The sequence below is a fragment of the Strongylocentrotus purpuratus genome, unplaced genomic scaffold (assembly GCF_000002235.5).
Source record: "Strongylocentrotus purpuratus isolate Spur 01 unplaced genomic scaffold, Spur_5.0 spur5_scaffold_20, whole genome shotgun sequence".
Lineage (NCBI taxonomy): Eukaryota > Metazoa > Echinodermata > Echinoidea > Camarodonta > Strongylocentrotidae > Strongylocentrotus > Strongylocentrotus purpuratus.
Window position 1 is genome coordinate 13,471,919 of NW_022145606.1, and position 12,498 is coordinate 13,484,416.

Below are 12,498 nucleotides of genomic sequence, written 5' to 3' on the forward strand. Positions count from 1 at the left end.
TGAAGTATTGGCCGAGATATGACCACTGGAATAAATAGATTTCAGTGTAATATTTCTCTGGGTCATAACATTACAAGCTTTCATTACGGTCTTCATCTAAATTATGAGTGACTTTTGGACATGAAAATATCAATAAAACAAGTAAAATGTATATTTCCTACTCCTCATTTCCTTTCAGGCAGAGCCCCGGTAAGAGTTTGTTTAAACTATTATGTATTAGAGTACAGCGTCCAATATAGAGTCCAATACCATAATCTCTCACGCAGAGCTGCAAGGTTCTGTCCAAGTTTTAACAAGAGAAACAAAAGGGGGTCGTCATACCTTACCTGAATTACATTGGTTCCTGTGCTATAGTGGTGGGGTATATTTTTAATGAAAGGTTTTTGTAATGTCTGTTTCCTCCATACAGAAAGAAATTCAAATGTGATGCTGCCCCAACTGCTGGACAAATCTTCAGCTTCAGGCCCCATCCTTAAGATTTTCTTGGAGTTCCTGTGATAGACCACGACCAACTCTTTGATGATCCTGCAACGCCCTAGCTACTGGACAATGTTACCACAACTCTTCAGCTGTGGAGTCTGGACTACACGCTAAGAACGGGTTTACAATTCAGCTCTGTGCTGACATCCAACTGACACAATACCCTATGATGTAGGGGCCGGAACACCCTTAGGACTGCAATACAATTTTTCAGCTTTCGACTTTCGTAACTGTGGAGCTCAATCAACTCTGCAATGACATCCCGATGTGATGCTGCCACTGCTTCAGGATGCTGCTTTTCCATCACAAGTCTTCAGCCTTAAGCTCTACCTTCATACCCTGTTTCACATATCAAGCAAATGGGATGTTCCCTTAATAGCTCCTGGTCAATAGTCCTGATACACGACATGTTCCGGATTCAGCGGTCATGAACCTTTCACAGCCATCTTTCTGCGATGGACTTCCTCTGTCTCTGCAATGACATGCGGATGGGACGTGTCTGGAGCCACGTCTTCACCTGTCCTTTTGATCTTGCTACCAGCGACAATCCTGTTCTGACCTAAGGAACCCACTGCCGGACTCTGTGGTCATGAACGTTTCACAGCCATCTTCCTGCGATGGACTTCCTCTGTCTCCGCAATGACATGCAGATGGGACGTGTCTGGAGCCACGTCTTCACCTGTCCTTTTGATCTTGCTACCAGCGACAATCCTGTTCTGACCTAAGGAACCCACTGCCGGACTCTGTGGTCATGAACGTTTCACAGCCATCTTCCTGCGATGGACTTCCTCTGTCTCCGCAATGACATGCAGATGGGACGTGTCTGGAGCCAAATCTTCACCTGTCCTTTTGATCTTGCTCCCAGTGACACTCCTGCTCTGGCCAAAGGAACCCACTGCCGAAGCCAACCTTCCCTGTTGAACAGCCTCCAGGTAGTTCTTTGCAAAGGCTCGGACGGGTCCTTCAAAGGCCACTGGATCATCAAGCAGCCTCTTTTCCAAATCAGCAAAGACCTCCTGCAGCTGTTGATGTGCTTCGCGGGGTACGTACCCCACTGTTTCTTCCATCCTTCCTTCGTCGTCATCGCTGCTGTCATTGATCATCCTTGAGGCGGCTTGCTGTTCCAGGACAGCGGACAGTTCCATCATGGCCTCCTGCACTTTGATGTCCTCAAGAGGCAGTTCTTGCTTGCCATCGGATGTGATCTGAACCTCCCTGCTCACAGTCAATGGCTGGTACCAGACGTCATCCTGCGTCTCTTTACCTGTCAACAAAGAAGGAAAACCATCCACTGTACTGTCTTCTGATGTAATAATCATGTAAAGGACTCACAAAGGACTCACTGAATTTCAATGTTCTTAGTACAGTGTTCTAGGGGGAGTTTCACAAAGATCCTAAGTTGAACTTATATCTAAGTTGGACTTAAAAATTATGAAAAGCTATTAGCATCTATGAAATTATTTTGTAAAAGTTAATTTAAAAGGCATAAAATGTTGATTCAAATCGTTATTATTTTATGTCTAAACTACTTGAATTTTCACTTTTGAATATATATTATTTCAGGCTACAAATGGCTCTCCATAATTTTTTAAGTCCAACTTCGAGTTAATTAAATTTGACTTAGGATCTTTGTTAAACACCCCCCTGATGTAAAAAGCATGAATACCTGTGCTGGTATTCAATCTCAGCCTTGAATTCAGTCAGTATTTTACTTAGCATTTGGCTCAGCTAAGTAAATGAGTTATCAAGCGTGTTGCACATCCCTAATTTCCTTCACGCAAATAGTTCTGGTCTTACGATGGTAACAAGAACATGATCCTAAAATGGGCTTTAAGTGGAAGTCCACCCTGATAATAATTTGGTTTTGATAATAACAAGTCAACGCAAAGCGTAGTACTGTATCCCCTAGCCGGGTACAAATGGCCTATATAAGTTAGAAATTCTATAAAAATCCACCATTACTTAAGCTATCAAACTGAAACCACAGGATTGTAAACCATAAATTGTATCATCCTATCACTTACTGTACTTGTTTTCTGTATCCCCAATCTCTCACTTCATTTTGGCATTGTCTACTCTTTGTATCATGACCGTGTTCTTCTATCTTTGTCATGTAAGTATTGACCTGTCCCGCTCTCGTCTCTGTCGACATCTTCATTTTCCCCCTATTTTGTATTTCCTTTTGTAGTTACTGACTTGTTAATTTAATTACTCATTATTCCTAAGTATCATTTGAGGTGTTCACACTTGTACAAGCATTGCTTTTTAGTGGACCCCTAATGCTTATAATTAATTTGAATTTTTTTTGTTGGAAACATGAATAAACTTAAATTTAAATTTAAATGGAATTTAAATTGAAATTGTAGAAGAATGGTTCATATTACTTTTAAATGACAAGCAACGTACCTGTAGCGATTTTGGTGAACAAGGACCTAAGCTCGGTCGGGAAGAAGGTCCCGCTGTTCTTTCCAAACTTCTTGAACACGGCCATCTGGTGAAGACAGGGGATACGCCCCTGTTCATCGTGACAGCTGCACAGTCCATGCTCCATGTTGATGTGAAAGCAGGTTAGGTTCTGACCATCCGACGTGTCAACGAGGACCTCGTAGTCTATCTCGTTCACCTACAGGCAAAATGGGGTTAATTTTAGTTCACATATCTGTATACATTGTATTTGTTTTGATGTAAATATTTATTCATTTTTGCAAGCAATAATTTATAGCTTGTATTTTTGGGGTATCTTTTTTTGTTGATGTTGTTGTTACTGCTTTGATGTTTTGAAGTAAACATTTTTCCCATTTGCTATGTTTTCTTTATATATATATATATATATATATATATATATGTTTTTGAATACTTTTTTATATGATTGTATGTTTGATGTAAACTTGCATTTTTTAATCTTTGGACTTTTTGACAAAGCTTGAATAAAACCTCATTTGAATTGAATTGAATAATAATAACAATAATATTTGGTTCTTGTATAGCGCATATCACATTATCACGTCACTATGAGCTTCCAAAGAGCTTTGGAAATTATTAACCCAGCTTTAGCATGGCTGCCATTAAGGCGCTCTAGCATTTCGAAGAATTAATTCCTGCCAGGTACCCATTTACACCACCTGGGTCGAGTGTGGCAAATGTAGATTATTGTCTTGCCAAAGGAGATTAGTGCTGCGGCGGGACTCAAGCCGCGGACCTTGTGATCCACAGTCCCCTGACGTATCCACTCAACCTCGACACCTCTACAGAAATCCAGTTAACTCTGACAATACCAGGGCCATAAATTTGTGACGTAATAATCAACCCCTATTATTGAAGGCATCAACTAAAAGACATAAATTAACTGTATAAAGTGAATTGAAACTTGGCTGTTAGTAACAAAAGTCCTGACTGATAGTTAACATCTGCGCATGAGCAGATAAAGGTAAGTTGTAACAAAATTCAAACCCAACTAGACAACCAAACAAGACAGATATTGCAGTTGAATGCTCACAAAACCTAAAAATTTGGAGAGTTTTGCAAATAATCTAGATATGGTGAAGCATTCATGCAACCAAAGAAATGAAACAGAAGATTCATTTTTTCAAGTAAAAATTTCTTACTGTAAAATGATTGCGCATTGTGAACAGTTCACAACAGCTCCATTTCATAAATTATCTGGTTTCAGGATACCGTCTCTATTTCAAGAAAAATTAATCAATTAACTCCTAGATAAAATTTGCAGTATTTAACCCTTGATTCGCCACTAATTCAATTTGGCATGAACCTTTAACACTGTTTAAAACCGAGTCATTTTATTGCAATTTGGCATGATGCAGGGCTTTAAATCATTGAATAAAATACCCTCCGAGGAATACAATGAGTCACAGGGATGTCATTAGAGCATCGCATAAAGTTTTAGAGCATCGATCGCCTCACCTTCTTCACTGTGGTTTCTGGGCCGAGCAGGTCCGTCGGATACGATGCAAAGGTCACTCGTTCCGACCCGTTGTTTCCTGCGTCAATGAGCTTGCGCTCGTAGTACGGACCGAGCCGGTTCAGCAGGTCATCAACCAACCGCAGGATGTTGTAACCTTTGACCTTCTGCAGAATCTTCTCCATGGGTACCTGCGCATTTCCATGATAAATGATTTGATTGTAGCACATTGTTATTCATATCTTTATGTATCATATTGAGAGTCGATCTTAGTCTTTGAGAAACACTCCACTGATACATAAATATAGGAATAAGAATGTGCTACAATCAAACCATTACACATTATGAAATAAACTAAAGTAAGCGCATTAGTACAACATTTCATTATGATTACATTTAAGATCAGAAGTAATTAGGGTAGGTTAGTCTTTAAATTGAGCAGTTTATAATGAAATCGAGAATATTAATGGATTAAAAAAAATATACAACACAATATTACATAGATTAAGAATCAACAAGCCTTCATTTAGTGATAGAAGAACAAATTATTTGTTTAGAATTACAAACAAGAGAAAACTTGTACAATTTGTACCTAAAAGTGCATTTAATTGAAATGAAAACCTGGAATTGAATTAAATTTAATTGATTTTCCTGAACCCCCCCTCCCCCCCGAACACTTAGTATTAGCACCAATAAGCCAGTTCACAGTTGCAGTTCGAGCATGAGTAGAAACAGGTCATTGCAGACCAAATTTTGAAATACACAGAGACAAAATACTGGATACGTGCTATTGAAAGTTATGTAGTCATTACTCATTTATGCACTCGATGATACACAGGTGGAAGTATTCTTTGAAAAGGGGAAACAAAGGCTATTTATATGTAGCATCTCCATCGCTGTAGGAGTGATTATTCAAAAATGTACAAAGCGGGACCTCTTCATGTTTGGAAGATCTGTTGATATTCGGGGTAATTTGGGACATGTGCTAACCATGAACTGGTCTGTTGTGTCAGGCACTGTTGAGAACCCTAAAATCCTAACATGCCTACCTTGACAGTCCCTAAGACACGGTTGTTCAACAAAGCAGGACTACTCTTGAGGGCCAGTGACCACATCTCCCTGCGCTCGTAAAGATTGTCCAGGAACTCCACAAAGTCAAGATGCGTCCGATTCTCCGCATCCTGTCTCGCAAGCTCATAGATGGAGTTCAGATCGTCTGGCGTCCTCGCCTCGATGACGGCCCTGAGATGTCGCAGAAGCTCCTGGCGATCAGCCTTGCTGACACTGTTCACCGGATTCCACAACCAGTCCTTTGCGGATTGGATGAGAGCCTGAGGGTTGACGAGCAGTTCCGCTGTCGGGTACACCTTATGCAGGGTCAATTGCTCTTCCGCATCCTCTCTGGTGATCACCACGCTCGGTCCGCTATGTCCGCGCTCGTAGTAGGAGAACTTCGGCAACAGCTTATGCAGGAGCTGCAGCCCTAGAGACAGTGTTTCCGAAGACCCTGAGGAAGACATCAGAATCCCTAGAGGAAGTTCCCCGATGGGGCTCGGTGTCAGGAGGACAGTGACCCTCCAGTTCTGCCTCTCCAGACCTTCGAACGTGTCCAGGTAGCACAGCTCTTTGCTGGTCGGCCAGAACTCGTGAACTCGCTGCATGGAGGCGGAGCAGATCACGACGACGGCATGACCTTCCCCTGTGGTAGCCATCTTGAAGTAGTTGTCGTTGATGTCGTTGAGTCGCAACTTTGTTTCAATCGCTTTTAGAAGAGTCTTTCGTATCTTTTTAGGGGTATCTTGCTTGTACAGGGAGTAGTACAACCTGAAGAAGAAAAACAATTCCAGGTCATTCTTTGAATCAATCCAATGTATGAAAAGACTTAACCTTGATAAGAAAACCTGTTACATGCACCGGCAAACATATATTCTAATGGAATCAGTATGACTTAATTGCGACTAAATCTCCTGAGAATAATAAGAATATGAGGAAAATCCTACAAGATAGAGTTGAATTTACAGAGAAACTTTAAGGAGCAAGAAACTGTTGCAGATTAACCAAGATACCAAGTGATCAAGGTACACACAAATTGATGCCACAAAATGGTGGAATTCCGATAGCAATTTTTTTTTTATGTCATCATTTTTTTTTAAAGACATGGTATTGCCGCATCATATCTGAACAAGGCTTAACAATTCCAGAAAAGTTCTGGACTCCATTTCACAAAACTTTTTTCAATGACAAATGAAAAAAATCAGTGACAAATCTGCTGATAACCAATCAGAAGCAAGGATTTTACTAGCCTATAACAAAAATGTAATTTGTCACTGATGACAAGTTTCGTGAAATGGGGCCCTGGTGACATCCTACCTAAAGCAGTACTGAACATCGGGGCACACCGATCTATCCGCTGACTTCTGAGCGTAGTCCGACCCGTATTCTTCCTGCAGTCGTAGCTTCAGAGCCTCCAGGGCCGCTGAGGGCTTATACCCTTCCTCGTAGAGCTTCAGGAGCCTGCCACGGGTCTCCTGAGAGACGTCACGTCTGCGCATCGCCTCTGCGCTCCTAATGGCGTGGTTGTGGGAGTTGTTGATCGTGCACCTCGTGAGGTAGCCCATCCGAATGTGCGGGTCTGATGACCGACTAGATAATGTGAAAAATTAGTCAGAATTATAATTATATTGGTTTAATATTTTAACATAGTATCTCTGCTGTCTGAATTTCTCATGGTCCTTTTTTTGGTACGTGACAGCAACATCTGATGTTCCTACAATTGTGGGAGTTGTTGATCGTGCACCAATTTCATGGGTCACATTACACGTAAAGAAGGCCTAGAGAATCTTGCTTTGACAGGGAAAAATGTGGGAAGGAGGAGTAGGGAAAGAAGGAGGATACTTTGGATAGACAGTCTGCAGATATTGTTGGAAGAGAGAGGAGTGAAAGAACTGGGAGTGGCACTAATAGAGAAGGCGAGAAACTAAGGGTTGTGGAACAACATAATCGCCAAAGTTAATCAATATGACACTTAGAGAGAGAGAGAGAGAGAGAGAGAAGCTGAACGTAGTAATGATGTGGCCTGAATTTCTAATTGTTATCTACGTCATAAAAAGAATATGAGCATGGTTGTAGGAGTTGTTGATCGTGCACCTCGTGAGGTAGCCCATGCGAATGTGCGGGTCTGCTGACCGACTAGATTAGGTAAAATCAAAATGAAAACAAATTGGTAAGCTCAACTTAGTAATGTAGCTGCCTGAATTTCTCATGTTATATCCATCATCAAAATAAGATTGTGGTTCATTTTTGGTACATGACTGCTAAGTTTGATGCCAACGAAAACAAATATTAAATTGGCAACATATATTGAAGGTTCAATAAAAGTTGGTTATTTTTTCAACTTTTAAACAAAAACTTATACCCATGTCTATTATTTTCAGTGACATTACAACAATTAGTACAACATAACAATACAAAAACTTGTGGCCATTTTAAAGAAGTGATGGGGATCAATTTCGCCCTTTAAAAAAATTCCTTTCCGAAAAGATATGTGACTGAATCCCTAGGGAAAAAGGGTACCACATCAGGGCCCTATTTCATAAAACTTGTTTTCATTATCAAATGCTACATTTCTATGGCAAATTTGCTCTCAGCCAACCAAATGCCACGACTTCAGTAGCTTATAACAGTTATTGTAACTTGTTTTTTATAACAAGTTTTATGAAACAGTGTCCAGGACTACAAGAGGATTGGATAAACTCTATTGATTTTATAGATACCTGACTCTTCCTCTCTCGTCGGCTTGTCTCTTTACTACGAGGTAAACTGTAGCACTGCATGATGTGTGCTTGGAGGATTTCCTAGGTTCACCTTTGGGTTTGGGACGAGTGTTATGATGGCAGCCGTAGTCCAACTAAAAGGAAAGGAAAAATGCAGGAAAATATCAATCCCATTTCATCTATCATGAAAGAAGAAGAAAAAAAGAAAGAAGAAAGAGAAGGAGGAGAAGGAGGAGAAAGAGGAGGAAAAGGAGGAGAAAGAGGAGATTATTAAGAAGAAGAAGGAGGAGGAGAAGAAGAAGAAGAAAAAGAAGAAGCAGGAGAAGAAGAAAAAAAGGAGAAGAAAAAAAGAAGCAGGAGAAGAGGAAGAAAAAATCAAGGTGGAGGGGATGGAGGGGAGGGGGTGGAAGGGGAGGTCGGACAAAGAAAGGGAGCAGTAGGAATTGATAGAAGAAGAAAATTCTTAAAATTCCAAATCAAATGGAGGTTAAGTAAAAGTGAACAGTCATACCCTGAATATATTCTTATTCCTAGCTCCAATGCCATGATTGCAGGGGTAGGTCTTCCTCACTCTCCACGTCGTAGCTGACTTCTCCTGCAGGGCCTTGAACCAGGCCTCCACCTTGTCACGTGTCGACAGCTTGATCCGAAAACTGGCCTTGAAGTTCTCGGAATTGTCTTCTGGAGCTTCGAAGAGACACAGCCTGTAGTCGTATCCCGTCGGCAAGTAGTCCTGGATGAGTAGGACAATGGAATAGAAATAGAAAACTGAATATCGAGGGGTCAGTGACACAAAGACGGAACTCCATATTTTGCCAAAATGAGTACCAGTATTTGATATAAAAATGTTTAGAAAAATATGGGCTTTCCAGGAAACACAAAGACTTAACTCCACCCAACACCCCATTGAAGTCAATGGCTAGTGAAACATAGACTTACATGTAACTCCTTAAGGCTCAAGTGCTAAGTGACACATAAACCACTTTTTCTCAAAATGGCCAAAAGGGAGTTACGTCTTTGTGTCACTGACCCCTCGATATGATATGATAGTATAGCTTCAAGTCCAACAAGCAGTAGAGGTGCATGACCAACAGTAAGTGGAAGATTGTGTTCCATTTGGGAGACTCTTTCTTAGTGTCACAAACTTTTGTCAAGGTTTTTGGTAGCCTATTTGTCAGACAGTCTCCATTTGGGGGGAGGGTGTTTCCTTTTTATGTTCTACAAAGAGTTTACCTTAATTCGAATGAGAAATACCTGCATTTAGAGTAAAGTGCATTCTGTTTATCTCACACAAGCAAATATCTATGAGTATGACGAAAATCCCAATTTGAAAAACTCACCTCTGCATCTGCCTCTAGACTGTCTGTTTTTGTTTTTTTCATCACCAAAAATTACACTGGTTTTTGGAGTGTAACTGTAAATGCTCAGTGTAAATGTCAGTTTTATTAAAGAATTTCTCAAATTACCAGACTGTTATTTCTGTCTAACTGACTAAACTGAGTAACTCTGGTTTCGACTCATGTCATTCTTCACTTTCACTTTCTTCTTCCATTTTGAGTAGACCCTACATAGTCTAGATCTACCTCTTAACAGAGTATTATCGTACTATACTGGGGTGTGTGCAGGTGGACCACTACACCGGGGCGGGGTTTCCCCCTACTCTTATACGTGCAAAGGTACTGAATCTGCTCTACACTGGGCCTCCATTTAACATCCTATCCAAGGGACTTTCTTACAAATAAGTCTTTATCAAGTCTTTATTTCTATCAACTTTGTTAGTCTCATCTTGATTTGAAAATCGAAATTGAAAATACATTGATCCTTTCGTCCTTCGTATCATAATCTCTCATCCTGCTCAACAATACATGATCATTCAATCATCGCATTTCAACTTCAAAATAAACAGAGGTAGACCTCTAGATCTAAATGAAAATTGTATCTCAAACTCAAAGTTTATCCTTAGAATATATTAAATGCTCTGCAGTATATCAGAGTAACATCAATCATTACATACATGACAATTGACATAGATTATGAATATGATGAAGGATTGAAGCTCAGTCACAGCTCAGTCATCTAGTCATACCGCGCCAAGCGGGCCTGTCCAGACGCCGGGCACAGCGGACTAGCCGATGGGCTAAAGCCCGATGTCCTCCTCCAGAATATTTAAAAAGTGAGAATGCAGTGACCCGATTTTGTCATCATTTTCATGGCTCTGACAATACCTTACCTTCAGGATAGTATTCTGAGGATCAAGTGTCTCGCATTCACATTTGAAATTAGCCATCTCCAGACCATAGAGCACTATGAAAAGTGGAATTTCGTACAGAATCTTTCAGCCAGTCGAGTCAAAATAAATTCTTCGCCGCGTATAATTAATTGCAAGAGGCGCGTCTGAAAGGAGACTAACACGTCAACACAAAAACACGTGTGTGGGACTGAAACGAAACAGCAATGTCTTCCCGTTCGAAATCGAGAGAAAAGAATGTGAAAGATGAAGAAAAAGACGTCGAGAATGACGAAGCGATGGAGATTGACAAGGAGTTGCTGTCTGCTCCAATAAAAGCTGTTAAGGTGAGAAAGAAATATTCAATAATTGGGCTTTTCTCAGTTGAAATTAGCATTGTCCCACGTATTCGATTTAGTGTTATCAATTAATTAGGCTGTGGCAAGAAGATAGAGAAGAAACATGAACAGAAGAACAGTAGGGGTGCTGGCGCTGGTCCGAGAATGAGGATTGTCCTCATAAATGAAGATATCCTCATAAACGCGGACAAAATGCCGACGTTTTTTTTCCATCGGAGTTCTGCGGGTTTCTGGTTACAGAACCGCCTGCTGGCAATGCCAAATTTGGATTCCCCAGGCCAGGGCCAGGGGCAGGGGAAAATGACCCTAGTTGACCGTCTACTTTTATGGGTTGTCCATCTTCCCAAGGATTTATTGCTCATAAATAATGTGAAGGTCTCTGTACAAAGTCAATGTAAAATGCATCAAGAAAATCTTTGGTGAATCCGTTTTTTGCATCGCCAATGCAATGTGCCGAATAAAAATATGAAACGTCTGCAAAAGTGCAGACGATCCTTATTTTTGAGGATCGACGCATCGGTCTGCGTTAACAGAGATGATCCTCGTTTATGAAGACGATCCTTATTCTCAGACCAGCGCCCCTACTGCTAGTCTAGACCAGTGGAAGAATATTACGATTAGTTAATAAAAAGATTGAGATGCGGTTGAAGGAGCTGGAGGAAGGGGAAGAGGAGAAACAAGAAGGGGAGAGAATATGTGGAGAAGCAGGGAATAAAATGAAGAAGAATAAAGAGTGGAAGATGGAGGAAGGAGAAGGAGAAAAAAGAGGGAGAGGGAGAAGAAAAGAGCAAGGTAAACTAGGAAAAGACAAGAATGAGGCAGAGCTAGAGGGAGACAAATCAATGGAATAACTTTAATCTATCTCCTCTATTTTGTTGTTGTTGTTTTAGTTTTAAGGCAAATGATATTTTTTCTTTGATTTGCAGGATAAGTGGAAGCTTCTGCCGGCCTTCCTCAAGGTGCGCGGATTGGTCCGTCAGCACATCGACTCCTTCAACTACTTCATCAATGTAGAGGTAAGTACTGTAACAGGTGGAGCTTTAGAAAGGAAAAATCCCACTGGGATGCATGGGGGTAGTCCGCCCCCCCCCCCTCCCCAATTTACCCGTAGTTTTTCTTTTTTCCTCAAATGAATAAATGAAAATAATGATGATGATGATGATGATGATGATGATAATGATGAAGAAGAAGAAGAAGGAGATGATGATAATGAGGATACTACTACTAATAATAATACAGTGAATAAATAAATATAGCGGAAAGTAAAGAATAATAATAATTATAATGATAATAATAACGAATAAAAACTATCCCAAGTCTTCTGAAAACAAGTGCATCCTCAACAAAACTCTGAAGATGGCAACACATGAGGCTTTTATTGAAATAAAACCGTATTAATTAGCATGTGTTTCAATACCTAGAAGGTAGCATTTTTGCTGATTGCTGTGCTTTAGATATTTTCATTATTTGTTCTTTTTTTTCTTCCCCCATGAACAGATCAAGAAGATCATGATAGCAAATGAGAAGATTACTAGTGATGCTGATCAAACATTCTACATGAAGTAAGTACAGTCAAACCTGGTTTCTTTTTACTTTAAATTTGTATTGATCATAAATAAAATATACCAATTACAGAGTCACCCAAAGCACACACAACTATTAAACAGATTTAACAAATTAACAGATGAACAAAAAAGGTATTTTTGAGAAAATGATATCCATGGTTGAGTAGGTACTGCT

General features: G+C 40.3%; 2 protein-coding genes across 2 annotated transcripts in view; one reads left to right on the forward strand and one right to left on the reverse strand.

Annotated features, from left to right (window-relative positions):
* Positions 1-893: 893 nt before the first annotated feature.
* LOC763223 lies at positions 894-10,566 on the reverse strand. Its single transcript, XM_011670288.2, has 8 exons — positions 10,403-10,566; positions 8,684-8,905; positions 8,173-8,306; positions 6,770-7,042; positions 5,449-6,223; positions 4,402-4,590; positions 2,887-3,103; positions 894-1,744 (listed from the first exon to the last, which is right to left on the reverse strand). The coding sequence occupies exons 1-8, from the start codon at positions 10,457-10,459 to the stop codon at positions 1,230-1,232; spliced, it is 2,382 nt and encodes a 793-aa protein (XP_011668590.1). The 5' UTR covers positions 10,460-10,566; the 3' UTR covers positions 894-1,229.
* LOC577908 (DNA-directed RNA polymerase III subunit RPC2) overlaps positions 10,547-12,498 on the forward strand; it is a 29,916-nt gene continuing 27,964 nt past the window's right edge. Inside the window, exons 1-3 of the mRNA XM_030992806.1 lie at positions 10,547-10,746; positions 11,685-11,774; positions 12,256-12,320. Of these exons, the coding sequence (XP_030848666.1) occupies positions 10,627-10,746; positions 11,685-11,774; positions 12,256-12,320 (275 nt within the window). The 5' untranslated portion in view covers positions 10,547-10,626. The remainder of the gene's footprint in view (positions 10,747-11,684; positions 11,775-12,255; positions 12,321-12,498) is intronic.

Excerpts from the sequence above, each read along its gene's own strand:
- LOC763223 (XM_011670288.2), bottom strand. The coding sequence starts at position 10,459 with ATGGCTAATTTCAAATGTGAATGCGAGACACTTGATCCTCAGAATACT. Across the intron at positions 8,906-10,402 it reads CTCAGAATACTATCCTGAAG|GACTACTTGCCGACGGGATA; the intron begins GTAAGGTATTGT and ends CTACTCATCCAG. Across the intron at positions 7,043-8,172 it reads GACGAGAGAGGAAGAGTCAG|TCGGTCATCAGACCCGCACA; the intron begins GTATCTATAAAA and ends CACATTATCTAG.